Raw genomic sequence first — 18,748 nt, forward strand, 5'->3', positions numbered from 1 at the left:
TGTTACTCGTTTATCATTGCTTTATAAGAGATCAACCACCCGATCTCATTAAAAAATTTCACTATTTTAGTAACTTGGACTAAACGCCGGTTCTAATCATCTCTAGCTTCAATGATATATATATATATATATATATATATATATATTCAAAATTATTAGAAAATCATGTTGTTTGTGTTAGTTTTCTATCTAGCTAAGGAACTTTTAATTTTAGCACTGTACTGGAGAAATGGAACGGCGAAGGAGACGAGCAACACTGAAAATGGGAACAAAAAATTGTATGGAAGAATTAAAAAAGTCAAAAAGAAAATATGATATGGATAAAGAAAAAAGAAAATAAAACTAAATCGTTTCTCCATTGACACGTTGTCGACGTGTCACTGAGGTGGCGCTGATGTGGCCGCGTGTATATCACCTCCCAACCATGAAGTTTGTATTATATATATAAGGTTATATTTAATTCACCTGAAAGTTCTTTAAGGAGATACTTAAACATCCGTATAATTATAATGCTAAAGTGAATTTTACTAAAAATTTGAGAGGAATTTTATGTATTTTCCCTTTATTTATTTGATCATGAGTGTTACTCTTTTCTTTTTTTCATAATATTATTTCACTTTATTTGGAAATTACTATTTAGCACTAAAACTTTGATAAAACTTAAATTTTCCCGCACCGAATGAGTAAATAAAAAAACGAGGGAAAAGCCAAAACTAAATGACGACAGCTCTTGTAAGGGGACTGAAGAAGCTAATCGTGGTCGCAATTAATCGGAAGAAACTAAGGAAGATGGACGCCTGCAAGTTAAAGCTCCAATTGATGTCAAAGAATATTCGAGCTTGTTCCAGCAATTTCTTTACAGAAATCAGGGTTTAGGTAAGGATCGAAACATCTGATTTTTTTCTCGTAATTCAGATTACTATTTCATTATTTTTTTCTCCTGAACTTGCTCCTTCTATGAATGTTAAGGTAAATCTATGGATGCTTGCTCACTGAATTTTTTGTAGGAAGCTTTAATTTGCGATTTTGGTGTATCTGTGTTGTTGTGAGGTTTTGTGTATCATAACTCGTAAGGTGTTATTTCCCATTTAACGTGGATCCGTTAGTTAAATTTAGCTATGGAAGAACTCATACAAAAACTGAAGTTGGTTGAATTTGAGATATAGCCGTCAGTACTAGTTGTCGTAGTACTGCTCGATTTCTGATACTATATGTTTTTAATTTTTTTACTTCGATTATGTATTATTGTGTTGTAGTTACTGTTCAGAATATTTTGTTGTGCTTTTACTTTCATTTGCTGTTTTTTTTTATCTACCTACGAGGTAAGTATAAGATTAACGTATCTACTCTCCTTGGACTCAACTCTGTGGGACTAGATTGGTTATGCTGTTGTTGTTAAGATATAGCGGTAGAGATGGGGAGTTAAGAGAGAATCTGTGTTCTGTTTGATAAGTTAGTTTATTCAACCTCTAGTCACCAGTGTTTGAGTTTTGGTATTCATTTAACAAAAACTAATTTATCTTTCTTTATGTCTCTTTTTTCCTTTCGTGATAACGATAGTGTATAAGCCAGCTTGCACACACCTTGGTTAATTTTACGGGGTACTTGGTACCTTCTATTAGCATAGGTTGTGGTATGTAGTTGTTTCTCATTTGATGCGTGTTACATTCCATCATACCATGAATAGGTAAATTTGTGAGAACATTTGTATCTTCTTGGTTTCATTTAAAATCCTTTACTTAAGTTGACAGATACAGGAAGGATGTATGTGTGGGATGTTTAGATCTTTACCAAACCAGTTAAAAGGCTATAATTTTAGTAGAATAATGTACTAGTTGAGGAAACTGATGGTCTGTGAGCATGTGATTGTAGGATTTTATAGATTGTTTTTTGTTAAAGTCTCATGTAGAGTTCTCAGAGTGCAGGGCCACTAATCATTTCGCAGATATGATTAGCATGTCATTATTTACACAGTAGAGTATAAGGGATGAGAGATAAAGAAATCAAACTCTGTCACGAGCATCACATAGAAGAAAACTAATATTTCCAGACAAACGCTTGATTTTAGTTACTTGACAAGTTAACAACATAATGAAATGTGTTTGGATGTCTCAGCTAAACAGGATGAGTCCAACTTTACAGTGACCGCTTGGATTTGATATCTAATTTTTTGTCGTCAGTGCAAACTTTAGGTGTCTGGATGCATCTGTTTTTCTGTCTCTCGATGAGTTTTAAGAAAGACCGATCAAGTTCCATGCTTGTGTTCTTACTGGCCAGAGCTTTCTCTATCATCATGAGAAGTCAGTGGTAACATGCGCCTTCTTTTTATGTGAGCTAGCCTTCTAGGTTAAATGGATACTCTCAGTAACAGCAACCCAAATATATATCGCCATTGAACTGGAACTCTATTCATCAATGAGTATAAACCCATGTCAAAGTACTCCTATTGATTGTTAACCCTGCTGCGATGGACCTATCCTGGAAAGTTCGTTACTTGGTGGTATTGCCTGTGGCACGCGTTAAGGTTGTAGCTGTATCACAGAATAAGAACTAATAATTGACAGTCAAGGTAGTGTTTGCATGTGAAAAACATGAGAAAACTGTCTTTGTTAGTGTTTTGGTATTCGATGACAAGTCTCTCTGGCTAAGGAAAATCATTTAGCGTATGAGTTATGTCTTTATGATTTACTAAATTAAATGACTTTTCTTAAGCAGACACAATTTCTTGCAGGACTTCTTGAGGCTTCCAGGATGACTAACAGGGAAACAACCCAGCGCTTGTTGGATCAACTGCCTCAAACCCATCATACGGTTGGTCTTGGGAGAAAAAGATTTCGCCGATCTAAAAGTACTCCTGTGAGTGAAATTGCTCCGGTGGAAATTAATGAAATAAAGAATGAGCAATCACTTCTACATTCTAAATCAATTTTGGACAAACTCCACCCTAGTATTAGGAAAGTTATTGTTTACTTGGTTATATACTTGGGAATTGGTACCATTTGCTTTTATTTTGTTAGAAGCAAGATCAAGGGAAAGAAAATAGATGGCGTACTTGATTCCCTTTACTTTTGTGTTGTGACAATGACCACGGTTGGATATGGTGATTTGGTTCCCAACAGTGCAACTACCAAACTGTTTGCCTGTGTCTTTGTGTTCTCTGGGATGACACTTGTTGGACTGGTTCTAAGCAAAGCAGCAGATTACTTAGTGGAGAAGCAAGAAACACTATTAATTAAAGCACTGCATATGGGTTGTATAGTTGGTCCGGGTGAAATTTTAGAGGAGATTGAAACAAACAAAATAAGGTACAAGTGTTTCATGGTAGCGGCCTTCCTTATAACGCTCATAGTAATCGGGACAGTCGTCTTGGCTAGAGTTGAAAAGTTTGATACTGTAGATGCCTTTTATTGCGTATGTGCTACCATCACAACATTAGGATATGGAGACAAAAGCTTTTCAACCAAAGCAGGACGCATTTTTGCTATATTTTGGATTTTGACCGGCACTCTTTGTTTGGGTCGGTTCTTCCTTTATGTTGCTGAATGGAACACAGAAAAGAGACAGAAGGAGATTGTTAAATGGGTTCTTTCAAGAAGGACAACAAATGTGGATTTGGAGGAAGCTGATCTTGATGATGATGGGGTTGTAGGGTAAGTTCATTTGACTTTAAAGCATGCACCTATAATTAGATTGCAAAGCCCTTCTTGATCCACTTAATTCGAGTATTTACTCTAGTTTTGTACTCTCACCTTATTAACTTTGGTGTTGTAAACTGCACTCTTGCTTGTCGACACAGGTCAAATTGACGGCACCATTGTTTAAATATTGACTCTGTATTGTCTTTGTTAGTGTCATTATACCATTGTCGTAGCTTTTGATCCTAAGCATGTATTATTCTTTTCTCATTGTAAATCTCAATGCATACTACAAACTGTAATTCTGGTCTCCTTTTGTTTTTGTCGATTGCAAAGGGCTGCTGAATTTGTTATTTATAAACTTAAGGAGATGGGGAAGATCAACCAACAAGACGTCACAGCTGTATTGAAGGAATTTGAAAGTCTTGACGTTGATCAGTCTGGAACTTTGTCAACCGCGGATCTGGCACTCGCCCAATCATCTTGAACCGGGAGGTGATTGCTCTAAAACCTATATTAGTGTATTAAACAACCTTTTCCACCTATAACTATGAGTCTTTTTGAAACTTCTAGTGTATTAGTAGCATATTAGAAAACGTTCATATTTATAGAGTTTTTGACACAAGTCATGCAGTAAAACCCACTCAACTTAGTACTAGGTGAAATTTACACTTCTGAGAATCTCCATGTAGTCTTCTCAACTCCCTCTGTAAATTACTTGTACTTTCGTATGTAAAAAGTTAGCAAACTTCTTCCCTTGTCAAGGAATGTGATAGGTATCTGAGTTCTACAGTACAATTATTGATCCAGAGTTTTCCAACTCGAGATGTAAACATTTCGTGTTTCTTTTAACCATCTAGCATTTCAAACCAACATGACTAATCCAGATTCGTGTCTCTTTGGGCCCATTTAAGAGGAAAACTCTCTCTTATAGGAAATTTTTCATTCTTAGTGTTTAAATCCAAGACTTGTGATCAAAGGTGATGGATATCTATCCTATTGAAATCTCTTTGGGTTAAGCATTTGTTTGTCCGTCTACTTTGAACACTCAAAATTGACCATTTCCCGTGTGAAATGATATGGAATGGTTTGCTTACTTTGGAAATCCCAAACAAAAGAATCTACCCAGCCCCAGATGTAACCGTTCCTCATTTTGTTCACCATCAAAACTAACTCGACTAATCTAGATTCTCGTTGGGCTCATATACTCTCTCTACTAGGAATTTTTCCAATTTTTAATACTTTTTCTTTTTGGTGACTTGAAGTCTCGAACCGTAACCTTGATGTTGGAGGTAGAGGGTCCAATTGAGCAACCACTTGTCACTTAGGGGTCGTGTAACCATAATGCTTGAGGTAGAGGGTCCAACTGAGCAACGACTTGTCACTTAAGGGTCATTTAGTAGGATGTATAAAAAGTGTTGAATACGATAATACATGCATGAGTTGGGAGAGATTTTATGTATTATTTTATGAATGATATAAGGTTGAATAATTAATACATGAATAACTAATATCTACGTAAAATAATACATTGATTCCCTCCTGACTGCCCTTTACTTTGCTTATACCTGCATAATATCAACTACCAAACGATAACGACCCTTAGTGTTTGAATTTAATGAATCTTATTTACCCTACCATAATCTCATTTAAGTATTGATGGTCCATCCACTCCAAACACTCAAAAATATACCATTTTTGGTGTGAAATCCCATTATTCGTTTCACTTAATATTATTCTCAATCAGTCTTTACTGTATTGTGATAGGGAATTTTAGGGAGGCCGAAAGTGTATCATTGTGGACCCTAGTCCGACAAACATAGGTTGAAAGATTATGATGGCAAATAGAAATTTTAAGCAAGGATTAATTTATGGACCGATCGTACTCAGGCTTTAAAGTCCATATCCTAATAAGTGTGATTGTGGCCCAAACCCATTTTAAATGGAATCCCTCGGGGTCGGTTAATAAAGTGTATTAGAAAAATAATACATGTATTAGCTTTATATATTATTAGTATTTTGTTTGATACACTGTTCAAGCTATGTATTAACGCTTGCATTAGTGATGCCACTTTATTTGGTATTGAAGTATGTATAACTAACACATGAAAATATATAGTGTACAAAAGTTTTTAATGCATGCATTAGTATAATTAAAGGCATAATTGTCCTTTAAAACTTTTTTCACATACTTTCCACTAATTATTTTATCTTTGTAAATGAATATTATTATTTAGAAACTATAAAATGCATGTTATTTTTAGCATAATTACTACAAGCATTATTAATACACCATATTCAGCACTATTCTTATATATCCTATCAAACAAACCCATAGTATGAAACCGTAGATATACTCGATTTTGGTGTAATCATTCAAGTCATGCCTTATATTTATAAATTTTATCTATTTCGTACCATTTCAAATTGCTTTGTTTCAGATAAAATATTTGAAATTTTATATGACTATTTGTTTTAAAAGTTCATGCATGTATGATTGAAGTTCATCCTTTTATGCCTAAATTTTACAAAAATAAAAATGTGAGAACTTCTATTTTATGATAGTAATTAATAAAATGAGTTGTGAACCATAAAATTTTAGATTCTCTGTCTTAGCATAGATCATTAAAAAAAATCTGTGCGAAAGGATTTTTCCTAAATAAAATATGTATCTAAATTTGTTGAGAAATGGGTAGACGTACAAAATAAAATAAAATAAAATATAAAATATACCCATGTATTTTTTTTTTCCTTGAAAACTTAGCAATGAGCAAGTAATATAATAGTACCGTTAGGTGCCTAGTATGAAGACAAATTAGGTGAACCCACTAATTTTGTCTTCGAGAGGACTTAACGTTATGGTCGGTGTTCAGTAATTCACTTTAGGAATCCAACCATATTGCTAATATTGTTGTTTCCCTTTTTTTTTTTTTTTTTTTCCCCAAAAAATTGTGATTTTTTAGGTACATAGGATCAATAAAAAGGTAACATCATTTTAAGTCAACAATTCTCATCTAAATATAGTTAGATCAAGTCATCACATGTTAATGAGATAGTGTCATGTGAATTGAGACGAACAATAGTACGAAGAGGAGAGTTTACCAATGTTTTGCAGAAAATGAATAATTTAAAAATAATGTTGATATTGTATTCTATTTAGCTGGTGAAGCAGTAAAAACAGAGTTTTGTTCCCGAACTAGTTCAATATGAAAATATTCAAAAGTTGATTACTATATTAGAAATATCATTTTTAGACCTCGAAGATATTATTATTGTTATTGATCAATACTTTTTTCTATCGTATTTTTCTTGTGTAAGTATGGGTGGGGATAGTGTGTTCGGCCAATCATATTAAATATATGCATATAAATTAATTTAGAATTCAATAACGTGAAAGACTAAAATTCAAAATTCATTAATTTCAAACTCCGAATTCATAATCAAAAGAAAGGCCCCAAAGGTAAGGTGCAGGCCAATAATGCAAGTTAACATTATTCAGAAAATATACAAAAATTTAAAAAGAAAAAAAAAGTATCTAACTGAAAAAAAAAAACAGAAAATAAACCATTAATTTCACTTCACTCTACTTTACTACTTTCACCTTCTTCATCTTCTCCGTCTCCTTCATGTTCATGTAAATCATGTAGATGCGTTTGTAATTGTTCTTCGGGTTGACCCGCTACGAATTCCAAAATACCTTCACCGGTTTTCTCACCGGAAACCTCAGATACCGGCGGAGAAATCCATCCAAAGAGAACGACGGCGATTAGGAAGAGAGCAGTAGAGAGTAAGAGAGGCCAAAAATACTTAACAACATCGAGAAATCGAGGTGCTAGGTAAATAAGAGCGAAGATGAAAATCGTAAAACTAGATGCAATTAAGATGTGGAATTTGAATTTGAGAAGCAATTTTTGGATTTCCATGGCGGAAGAATTCGAAGTAATGAAATATTTTGGGCCCTTTTTTGTAGAGAAGAAAAAGAAGAGAGATAAAAGAAGAGTGAGAAATGGAGTGGTTTATGCTCTCTCTGCAAAGATTCTCTGCCGTAAAAAGTTTTTTTTTTTTTTTCCTAAGGACTGTACTGAAGCCTCAAGGACGAAACTCGAAATAATTATAATTTTTCTTTATTAAATTTAAGTAACGGTAATTAATTTATATTTTCGTTGAAACATTTTTATTTTAGGAATGGGTAAAAATTAGATGATATGAACGAGGTGTAAATATTAATTGGGTGATTTAATGATTTACCATAAAAAAAAAATGTTACTTAACCATACAGAAGTTACCTTAAGCTGACTAGATGGCCACTTTAGAGTCGAATCAACGTAGGGGTCCTTTTTTGTAATATGATGTGCGAGTAATCATTGGTAGCATGAATTACTCTCTCCGTTTTTATTTAGTTAATTTTAAAAATGACATATATATTAAGATAAGCATAGTAAAATTATAATTTTATTCTTATTAAACATAATTTCAAAAAGAATGAATTAAAATTTAGAAAATTTCAAAAAGTTTAAATGAGGATATAATAGAAAAAAAAATGAAGGTATAATAGGAGAAAAAGATTGTCTCCTTTTCTTGATTTGTCAAAATGGACAAGTAAATAAGAATAACTAAAAGAGAAAATATGAACAAGTAAATAGAGAAAGGTAAAAACGTTTAAATTTGTGCAAAGTAATTTTATAATTAAGTTACTCTAAATTTCAAGAATACAATTAATCAGATAAATTTCACAAGAAATTTAATTAAAGTAGGATTGATAGAAAAAGAATATATCAAAATAGTAAATTGAACAGAGTAAAAAGTGATTTGTAGTAGTAAAAATCGAAGTATATAAAGTTCGGTACCATAACAATCAACTACCTATTATTTTTCTATCGTAATCATTAGCCTTTATAACGTAGTCTTCCCTCCCTATTGAATTTTTTTGTTCAACCCTTTTCTCTCTTAACTACTTTTATATATATATATATATAGCTATTTTTATCTAAACTTTGCTTCTTTTATCTTATTTGTCAAGATTATTTTTACATTCTTTTGTGATGTGCCACTATCCATAAACATCGCATCGAACATCATTATTTCTATTATTTTCATCTTCTAGATGACTTATATGTTGTTAAACTACCAACACACTATTCAAATACCATTCACATACATATTTTTGAACTTGTGTAAAGAATAAAAGGTATTTGATTTATTTCACCCTATCAGCTTATTAACGGACTTGTCCTATCACTGATTTTGTCGGCCTTTTTAAATGTCTTGTAGCACTTTTTGGCACTCATCAATTTTTATTTTTTTATTTTTATAATGTAATCAGATCTAGCTGCACCTGATTGGTATAATCTATTACATAAAGTTATTCCTTATGGGAATAATCATATTTAAATCTCCTTTTTCATTTTTTTGAGCTCTTATTTTACGTTACTATTTATTCGATTAATTTAAATTTATATTACATAAGAGTTATTAAAGAAATTGAATATTGAAATGTTATATATAGATTATTTTGACAACTAATTTTTAGTGCAAAGAGAATAATATATTTCTTATCATGAATCTTCTTTTACATATATGAGCTTAAAAGAAAAAATAATTCTTTACCTTTTAATTTTTTTTGTTGTCGAAATGAAATTACTTTCGTATGGAAAGTTGTATATTCGATCATGGGAAGTTATAATGCAATCAACTTTAGTTGACATTTTATTCAACCCCTTTTACACTGTAACTTCTTATTGTGTAATAAAAATTTGAGTACTTGGAGAAAATACTCAAATTTAAGTTTTAAATATGAAATAATTATTATCTTTTAATGGATTTCATCTAATATGAATTTCTATTAGTTGGGGGCTCTAAAAAATACTCAAATGTCAATCCTAACTTGTTTCAATTACTATTCATTATTGACAAAGCCCACACTGCCAATGGGTTGGGCTCATTTACAACACTTCTCTGATTTTTTATAAATAGAATGATTTTGCGTTTTTATTTAACTTTTAACTCGTTTTAAAAGATTTGTGTGAGAATAATTTTAAAATAACAAGGCAAAGCTTATTTTCTAGTAAAACACCAAAAGACTTGCATTATTATCACTCATGGTTGCTCATTAGGATTAGTGCACAAATTATACTACTATAACTTTAAAACAAAATTATTCATAAATTCCAATGGATCACCAAGAATTCGAATAATCATTTTCCTCAAATTTAACTTTAAATGATTATGTTTCTTTAACAACAACCAAAGAAAAAATTATTTACCATTAATTGAGCTACAACATTATCGTAAATGGTATGCAGATATCCTCTGTCATACTTTTGGAGATTAATGCCCATATCATCCAAAAACTAGAATATATATGTCTTTCACCATAACGAAGACTAAATAGAGACACGTGGCGCAATGTTATCCCCTGATTCGATATTTAATATTTGCGGATCGGTGAAAATTACGATATGCGCTTGTCTGTTAGTATAAATGTTATCTCAAAAGTACAACAGAATGTATCTGCATATTATTTACGATAGTTCGGGATAGATTTGTTATATTTCTCTATTATAAAAATGACTTTGCCATCATTTATCCAAAGTGGAATGGTAAAAAGAGAAGAAAAAGAAACTCAGGTGGTCTAATTTGCAATTGATCGAAATATTCATAACCTGCCTTTGCCCTTTCACCGCCCATAATACTTCCGTTTCAATTACACCGGATTCCGCCGGAGAACCACCGCGATGGCGCCGGTGAGAACTGCAGGCGCCATCGCGACGCTGATCTCCGTAGCCATAGTCTCTTATTTCCTCTGTAAAACTACTCAGCAAAAGTCTTCCGGAAAAAAGAAACTTCAAGGACGTAGAACTGGACTCGTCGCCGCCATTGGCAACACTCCGTTAATCAGAATCAATACCCTCTCCGATGCAACTGGCTGTGAAGTATATTCTCTATCTCTTCATTCCAATTAACCATAATCATGCATAGCTAAATGCTTAAGCTGAAATTATTGTTTGTCAATAAATATGATTAATGAGCTTAATTCCAAATTAGTTGAATTTGGTTGGGTAAATATCATGATTCAGGATTTTGGCACTAATAGGAATTATATATTTAGCTTAATTTTAGGTCCTAATGCAATCCTCTTCCTTTTTTTGAACTTAGACTTGTAATGCTTTTCGAAGCTCATATAGGATGAGTTGTTTATAGGTAGATATATATATAGAGACCACAAGATTTAACGATGTTTGGGTATATTCTATGTATCTTTAGTATAAGACCATATGATTGAATATCTTCTTTACTTTTCAAACTTCGAGTTAAAAAATGACAGAAAAATTGAAACGAAAGGAGTATTTAGGATGAACATGTCTAATAGATAGTATGCCAAATTGTGTTCAGATTTTGGGGAAAGCTGAATTCTTGAATCCTGGAGGGAGTGTGAAAGATAGGGTAGCTGTGAAGATAATTGAAGAGGTAATATTCAGTTCAAATTCCTTTGTTTAGTCGATCGTGTATTAGCTCATTGTAGCTAAATGCTTGCTTATAACTATATCTGTTATTATTGTTTTAACTTTTGTTCAGGTTTTGAAATTTCAATCTGATTCAGTATTCTGAATTGGTCCGATTCATGAGGAGTATATATTGTCTTTATATAGCTCCTATAACTAGCTCCTTTTCTGATTCTTTTTTCGGTTTTTGTTTCAAACACCATTGTTCTTTTCCAACCACAAGTTGAATGTTTAGCAGCAAGCCAGCTTTTGATGACCAGGTACTAATTGATTAGTTTCAAGGGTAGAGGATGATCAAAGTGGTTAATATGCCCATGGTTATCTACACATCTTGCAAGTTGCAACTGGCTAAACTGATTGACAAGGCCATGCCTTTTAGGTGCATCGGAGTGGGAAAAGTTAATAACTTTATGTTAGCAACCGGACACGTGCCTAGGAAATACCAGGGGCAGATCTAAATACGGAATTAACTCATTCTTTTGTGGATATGTACTTAAGTCCATTTATTGGTATGTATGGAGGAGGATATGTAAAGTTGTAGGTAATTACTACTAATAAAGATGTAGATATATACTCATAAGTAGTTCATTTGGAGCTGTTGGGATCCATTTAGAGCCCGTGCTTTTCGCCTAGCCAAAAAAGATTGCCAATATGCCTTTCTTCTGTATTTGAGCAGCCAAAATGAGCTACTTTATGTCAACAGCCTGGGAAATCCTGGGGGAAGTCTAATACCCTATAAGGCATATTTTTTGGAATTCACGGTCATCATTCCAATTTCCAATATATATGGAATGTCAAAGAAGAATACCTGATTCTAGAAGTTGAAAGAGTCCTATTATTTTGCTTCATGTGTTGAAGAAGATTACCTGATTCTATACAGTTGAAAGAGTTCTATAAAGTTGAAGGATAACCTGATTAAGGTTAAAGAGTTCTTGTAGTTATTGGGATGAGAAGGTATTTAGTGAGGAGGAAAGCTAAACTCAGAGACTTGCTTCATGTTTTTATTTTTCTGTAAATTTATTTACATATATCAAGTTTCAATAAACTTGGTTATCTATAAATTCTTTTACTTCCATTAACAGTAAAATATCAATCACAGGCCCTGGAATCTGGAGCGTTAGCTGAAGGTGGAGTAGTTACAGAGGGCAGTGCAGGAAGTACAGCCATTAGTCTAGCAACAGTAGCACCTGCTTATGGGTGCAGATGCCATGTGGTTATCCCAGATGATGCTGCTCTTGAAAAGGTATAGAACATAATGCTTATGGGTGCAGATGCCAAGACACCACCATCTTTTAAAAAAAAGTTGTTTTTCCTAACGAAGACAAATTATTGATACTGATTGAAGTTCTCTCAATTCTTCCTCTCAGGCACAAATACTAGAAGCACTAGGAGCTACTGTAGAAAGGGTGAGGCCAGTTTCTATCACACACCGAGACCATTTTGTTAATATTGCAAGAAGAAGGGCGCTGGAAGCAAGTGAAATAACATCAACCACCAGAAAAGAAAGCCAAATTGATGCCAATGATTCTAGTCAAATCAATGGTCACTCAATCAGTGAGGAAAAGCAGAATATGCAGTTCTCATCTGAATGCAAGGGTGGATTCTTCGCAGATCAGTTTGAAAATCTTGCAAATTTCAGGTCACATTATGAGGGCACGGGGCCAGAGATTTGGGAACAGACAGGTGGCAATTTGGATGCTTTTATTGCTGCTGCAGGTACAGGTGGCACTGTTGCCGGTGTTTCCCAGTATTTGAAGGTTGGTTCTCAAGTTCTAAAGTTTCTTCATTTTCTGTTGCCGGATGAAGTATGATTTAGAAGCTTCTGTATTATCAACAGGACAAAAACTCAAATATCAAGTGCTTCCTTATTGATCCTCCTGGCTCTGGTTTATATAACAAAGTAACAAGGGGAGTTATGTACACAAGGGAAGAAGCCGAAGGAAGAAGGCTGAAGAACCCGTTTGATACAATAACCGAAGGGATTGGAATAAATAGACTAACTGAAAATTTTAAGATGGCAAAACTTGATGGAGCTTTCCGAGGCACAGATATGGAAGCTGTTGAAATGTCCAGGTTTGTTCCTCTTCAGTCTACTACACATTATAGTATTTTTCTAGTTGCAAAGATGTCAATATGCAGATAAATGTGTTTGGAACATATTACATACCTCTTTTTAATCTTCTCTTGACACAAAAAGATGAAAGCAACAAGAAGATGATTACCAATGTTTTCCACCATTTTTGTCACCTTATTGAACAACTCTTCGCGGTATTTGATAAGCTATGTCTATGATTAGTGGAGCTTAACTAATTCTATGACTCATCAGGTATCTGTTGAAAAATGATGGTCTATTTATTGGAAGTTCTTCAGCGATGAATTGCGTTGGAGCTGTCAGAGTGGCAAAGGCACTAGGTCCAGGGCATACAATTGTGACAATCTTGTGTGACAGTGGTATGAGACACTTGAGTAAGTTTCACAATGATAAATACCTATCTGAACATGGGTTGACACCTTCAGCAACTGGTCTGGAGTTCCTTCGTCTTAGTTGATCTATGGCTAGTTCACGATTGTTTTTCGGGGCATTTAAATTCATGACAGTACCATCTCAGAGCTAATATTGTATATACTATGGTAGGAAAAGGAAGTTTTGATAATTTTTTATAAGTTTAACATCGTTTGTGTATGTCAGCTTGATAGAGAATATTAGAGGCAGGCTCTAATTGTTTTGATCTAATTTTGTAATGTTTAACTTTCTTATTTGATAAAAACCTATCTCAATCAAGAGCTTTTGATACATATGTGTCTCACAACTAATCCACGAAAGCTTCTATGATTTTACACATCTAATTGAAGAATAATTTTTTTATAAAAAATAAAGTCTTTTTTTCTATTTGCATCAATAATTTAAGAATTAATGGGGGATGAACAATGCAGTAACACATTATCGTTTCACCATATTAAACTGAATCCTTACACATCCTTGTTTTCAAATCAAAGCAAAGAAACAATTCATATACCAAATATTGTGAAAGAGAGCAGCTCAGATCGAATCTGTATATCACAAGCACAGCCAGAGGACTGGTGATATTTAGCCCCACAACATAGGTTACTGGGGGAATTATTTGAGAGTACATAAATATTCTGTAAAAGCTTTCTTTTCCCTCCGAAAGGAAGACTTACTGAAGGGGGTTTCCGAGTATGTAAATGACACTTGTATTACGCTAACGTTGGTTTCTTTGGAACATATTTTCATCACAATGAGGGTCAAGCCAATCCTTGGGGGAATTCTTTGATCCTGCAGCCATTTTTCCACCCACAAGCTCTCTCAAGTGTTCCACCTTATTCTCACGACCACTTCCGCTGTACTTCTTGTCTGCTTCCTTCAGTTTCTGTCTAAACTTCTGCTTGCGATTATTAGCAGAACCAAGCTCTTGTTGCTTTGATTGTGAAGGAGGAGCACCGTGAGGTCCAAGATATATATTCTCTTCTTTCTTAGACTGTGAAAGAGTAAGTGAGCAAGGAGATCAATTTGAAGGACTGTAAATCATCTTGAAAAAAGATACTCCTAGTAAGCTGGAAGAATTTTGACATCACAAAATATTTCTTTTAGGTAGAGACTGAAATGCTAAAGAGCTAACCTCAGCTGCAACTGTCTTCGACTCTTCAACTTCAACTAAATTACTGTTATTTTGGCCAGAATCTTCAAGTTCCAAGCTTGGAATTACATATCCTTCAGTGTCTGATGGTTCAAAATGTCAGATCATTCTGTTAATTCACATTTTATCTGAAGTGTAATTCCAGCATGTTTGAACCAAACAAATCAGATTCAGTTGAGATAAAATACGAGCTCTACTTTTGGGCATCTAATGTCAGCGAGATGACAAAACAAAATCACCAACTATGAAGCCCCATATGTTAGCAGAGAAACGAAATGGTCTGAGAATAAGTACTTCACAGTGACACATAACATATTCAAGGAGGAGGAGCCCACACAAAGTAGCAAGGTAGTAAAAACAATCGAAGACAGCAATCGAGCATTTACACAAACAGAAAAAGCAGTAAGCCCGGGAAAAGCTTTAGACATCCTTTAATCCAAGCAATTTATAAATAAAAAGGCTGCAACAACAATGAAAAAGATAGATATCTTTCTTCTGTCAAACATTTACCACAGCAAGTGTACAACAACAGCAATAGATCATTTATGCTAGCTTCCATGTTCCTCTATTTTCTTTAGTTATAATTTTTCTAAAAAATTGAATGACAGAGAAATCTGATATTACAGCTAGGAAACTCGATTGATCATGAATTCATTCTTAAACCACACTTGAAATTAGGCTTTGTTGCAACCCACACTTCAAAATTAGGCTTTGTTCAACAACCAAGTTTTGAACTTGTGATGTATTGCCTAAACACATTTCATGTTGTATTACCTTAACATTAGAACCAAAACCCTCTAGGCAAAAAAGTTAAGATCTTCTCGTCATTAGTTTTCCTAGTGAGATTTGGTGGGAAGAAAAGGTTAATTCACCAAACACTTCATGCTCTTGTTCATGTTCCACATTCCGTCTAAAATTGGCAAATGAAACAAATAAAGCATAAAATTACAAGCGTTTGAAAGATCAACACACACCCAAGAATCTTAAAGACGCATATCAGTTACAATTCCTTTGCAATGAAGTATACAAGGACAAAACAGAAGTGCGGCAAGGGATTGTGGATAAAAGCAATTCCTTTAATGGACCAGTCATGAACCAATAAAATTACCATCATATATCAATCATTTTGGTAATAAAAAAACATATATATAGCATTTCCAGTCTATGAACTCATTCACTAAGGGCCCGTTTGGATGGGCTTAATAAAAGCAGCTTTAAAAAAGTACTTTTGAAAGTGCTGAAACTTATTTTTAAAATAAGCAGTTATGCGTTTGGATAAAAGTGCTGAAGTTGTTATGCCAAACGTGAAAAGGGAAAAATAGAAGAAAGAGATGTTAGGGTTATATGGGTAATTTGGAGATTGTATAAAAATATTAAGGGAAAAAACATAAAAATATGGTCAACTTAAAACAGCTTATAAGCTAAAAAAAAAAGCACCCCTACCCCAGCTTTTAACTTTTGGCTTAAAATAAGTTTTTTTTAACTTAAAATAAGCTATTTTGAGTATTGCCAAACAGTTAAATAAGTCAAAAACCAGCTTTTAAGTCAGTTTGACCAGCTTTTAAGCTGAGCCAAACAGGCTCTAAAGCTAATTGCTATCATATTCTCCACACCAGCATGGCGAACGTGAACTTGTTTCAAGAAAAGACAAACAGACAGATGAAACAGCAAATAAACTAGGTCAAATACCAGTCACATCTAGAGTAAATGCCATCAATGTAGGTCTTCCACACTCACTCATGTATAACTACTACAAGTGTAGAGATATTGAGAAGAGAAAAATAACACAAGGTTGTGTTCTGTTCCAACCTAAAGTGGAATTTTATTCAAATTTTGACAAAGGTTTCTCCAAACAACAAGGGGCTGAGTCAACTACTCAATCAAATGATATTGAGCATGTTTCCCATCTCTTCTCGAGAAACAAGTGGGCTATTTCTTTGCAAAACTGTGCTCAATTTCATATGTGGCAATTTAGCAGGGGCAGCAGCTAGCTTGTGCAAACTCCGAGTATTACAGTGGGTACGAACTGCCTCTCTCACTAAAACGACTACCTAAAGTGTTACTCCTCTGTTAATCCAAGTAGCAAAATTCATCAAATCAAAGTCATATCACTATCCACAAATGACAAAGCATTCGAACAAGTTAAACCACCTCCATCAGACTGGCAACTATTAACAACTTTTTTTTTATGACCATGGTGTTCAGGCCAACTTTCACGCACATGACTAATTCACCTGCCACCTCCAACAGGCAACAGGTATCCGATAAGCAAATTCCTTTTAGAGCTGATACAGAAATTAACCGGACAAAATTGATAATAATTCATATCTCTATGATGAATTCATCAACAGAACAAACCTACTAATCCATAATCAACAGAACAAACCTACTTATCCATAAATTCACTAATCTGATGAACTTGAACATCATATATCCAATTGAAAACCAAACGACAATGAAAATAAAAATTGAAAAAAGATGAATGTAATACCCCACTCGTCATCTTCGATTGAAGGAGCGGTTTGCACCGAAGACTGGTCCATTTGGTGCAGCTGACGATCATCGATTTCACTGCAACGCCGTCGCCGTCGCCGCTCGATTCTCCTCAGAAGTGAATCAAAGCACGCAACTATAGCTATAAGATTACATCAAAATCGAATCTTTTTCGAAGAGAATCCGAAACCCTAAAATAATCTAAAATCCTCTGTTTTACTGAACCTCTTTTTTCAAGTAAAATGACAATGCTAGCCTTATCTTTGGTGTTTGACCCGAAAAGGAACCAAATGACCCGACATAATTATATGGCGGTGACGGTTGGTAGTGGTGATTACGATTTGACTGTCGGTAATTGATAATAATGGTCGATGGTGATATTTATAAAAATGCATAATGAATATTTGTGATAGATAATGTGGTATTGACCATCGGTAGTCATTTATAATTGTTGATTATGATCAATAATTGAAAGATAACTCGTATAATAATGATTGTCTTCAGGTATTACGATAACGAGAATGAGTGCAAATGATGACTCAATTATAACGAATTGCGATAACTGTTGTTAAATAATAAAATTGTCCATGATAGTCTTTGGTAATAACCAGTGAATGCGATGATACATTGTTAATAATAGACAGTGACAACAGTTATCACATACTATTAACTCTTTCCTTTAATATCATGTTTTTATCAAAATGTATTGATGTTGATCATTTTATCACGTCTTATGTTTTATTGAAAGGCGTTGAATGTTGATCGATTTGTCTTTGTTTCATTACTGAAAATATTTTAATTATTTGCACGTAAAAGATAAATCAATGAATTAAAATATGTTTTATTTGTGTATGAATATTAATCAATTAGTTTGCAGGTAAGAGATAGATCGATGAACTAAAACAACTTTTTATTGGATACAAATATTAATCCGTTTAGTTGCACATCAACAAAGTAAATAATTTTTTCTTGTCTACAAATATTAATCATTTTGTTTAGGCGAAGATGACAATCATTACTTACTATTGACTATTTTTTATCTATTTCATGCTTTATCGAAACGTATTGAAAGTTGATCAATTTGTATTGTCTTCTGTTTTATCAAAATGTGTTTATTAATCAACTTGGTTGCATGTAAAAGACAAATCGATGAATTAAAATAATTTTTTTATCAGTTTTATTAATCAATTTATTTGCAAATAAAAAATAGATCGCTGAATAAAAATAACTTTCATTGAATACAAATATTAATAAGTTTCTACAAAAATAAAACACATCCATGAACTAAATATTTTTTTCTAGTGAATGCATATTAATAGTTTTATTTGCAAGAAGGAAAGAGATAGATCAACGAACGAAATATTTTTTCTTAGGTACAAATATTAATATAGTTTGTTTCTAGCAAAGAAACAAACAAGCAAACTAAAACAAGTTTTATTGACACATGTTAATTGATTTATTT

General features: G+C 33.4%; 3 protein-coding genes across 5 annotated transcripts; 2 read left to right on the forward strand and 1 right to left on the reverse strand.

The window, feature by feature from the left end:
• The first annotated feature begins 659 nt into the window (after nucleotides 1-659).
• Nucleotides 660-5,822, forward strand: LOC101257284 (two-pore potassium channel 1). Of its 2 annotated transcripts, XM_010325966.4 has the most exons (4): nucleotides 660-876; nucleotides 2,732-3,650; nucleotides 3,972-4,130; nucleotides 5,403-5,822. In XM_010325966.4, the coding sequence occupies exons 2-3, from the start codon at nucleotides 2,752-2,754 to the stop codon at nucleotides 4,120-4,122; spliced, it is 1,050 nt and encodes a 349-aa protein (XP_010324268.1). In that variant the 5' UTR covers nucleotides 660-876; nucleotides 2,732-2,751; the 3' UTR covers nucleotides 4,123-4,130; nucleotides 5,403-5,822. The 2 variants fall into 2 exon arrangements, with proteins under 2 accessions (XP_010324268.1, XP_004244064.1); XM_004244016.5 differs by lacking the exon at nucleotides 5,403-5,822 and having other exon boundaries at nucleotides 3,972-4,433.
• Nucleotides 5,823-10,231: 4,409 nt separating this feature from the next.
• On the forward strand, nucleotides 10,232-13,931 carry LOC101253301 (cysteine synthase 2). 2 transcript variants are annotated; one of them, XM_004244003.5, is made up of 6 exons: nucleotides 10,232-10,567; nucleotides 11,028-11,102; nucleotides 12,237-12,380; nucleotides 12,505-12,894; nucleotides 12,975-13,210; nucleotides 13,464-13,931. In XM_004244003.5, the coding sequence occupies exons 1-6, from the start codon at nucleotides 10,370-10,372 to the stop codon at nucleotides 13,684-13,686; spliced, it is 1,266 nt and encodes a 421-aa protein (XP_004244051.1). In that variant the 5' UTR covers nucleotides 10,232-10,369; the 3' UTR covers nucleotides 13,687-13,931. The 2 variants fall into 2 exon arrangements, with proteins under 2 accessions (XP_004244051.1, XP_025887964.1); XM_026032179.2 differs by lacking the exon at nucleotides 11,028-11,102 and having other exon boundaries at nucleotides 10,234-10,567.
• Nucleotides 13,932-14,066: 135 nt separating this feature from the next.
• Nucleotides 14,067-17,563, reverse strand: LOC101259461 (uncharacterized). The gene is made up of 3 exons (XM_004244024.5): nucleotides 17,285-17,563; nucleotides 14,776-14,876; nucleotides 14,067-14,634 (listed from the first exon to the last, which is right to left on the reverse strand). The coding sequence occupies exons 1-3, from the start codon at nucleotides 17,334-17,336 to the stop codon at nucleotides 14,359-14,361; spliced, it is 429 nt and encodes a 142-aa protein (XP_004244072.1). The 5' UTR covers nucleotides 17,337-17,563; the 3' UTR covers nucleotides 14,067-14,358.
• Nucleotides 17,564-18,748: the final 1,185 nt, after the last annotated feature.

The sequence above is a fragment of the Solanum lycopersicum genome, chromosome 7, assembly GCF_036512215.1.
Source record: "Solanum lycopersicum chromosome 7, SLM_r2.1".
NCBI lineage: Eukaryota > Viridiplantae > Streptophyta > Magnoliopsida > Solanales > Solanaceae > Solanum > Solanum lycopersicum.

Excerpts from the sequence above, each read along its gene's own strand:
- LOC101253301 (XM_004244003.5), top strand. The coding sequence starts at position 10,370 with ATGGCGCCGGTGAGAACTGCAGGCGCCATCGCGACGCTGATCTCCGTA. Across the intron at positions 10,568-11,027 it reads CCGATGCAACTGGCTGTGAA|ATTTTGGGGAAAGCTGAATT; the intron begins GTATATTCTCTA and ends AATTGTGTTCAG. Across the intron at positions 11,103-12,236 it reads CTGTGAAGATAATTGAAGAG|GCCCTGGAATCTGGAGCGTT; the intron begins GTAATATTCAGT and ends TATCAATCACAG.
- LOC101257284 (XM_010325966.4), top strand. The coding sequence starts at position 2,752 with ATGACTAACAGGGAAACAACCCAGCGCTTGTTGGATCAACTGCCTCAA. Across the intron at positions 3,651-3,971 it reads GATGATGATGGGGTTGTAGG|GGCTGCTGAATTTGTTATTT; the intron begins GTAAGTTCATTT and ends TCGATTGCAAAG.
- LOC101259461 (XM_004244024.5), bottom strand. The coding sequence starts at position 17,336 with ATGGACCAGTCTTCGGTGCAAACCGCTCCTTCAATCGAAGATGACGAG. Across the intron at positions 14,877-17,284 it reads AATCGAAGATGACGAGTGGG|ACACTGAAGGATATGTAATT; the intron begins GTATTACATTCA and ends TTGAACCATCAG. Across the intron at positions 14,635-14,775 it reads CGAAGACAGTTGCAGCTGAG|TCTAAGAAAGAAGAGAATAT; the intron begins GTTAGCTCTTTA and ends ACTCTTTCACAG.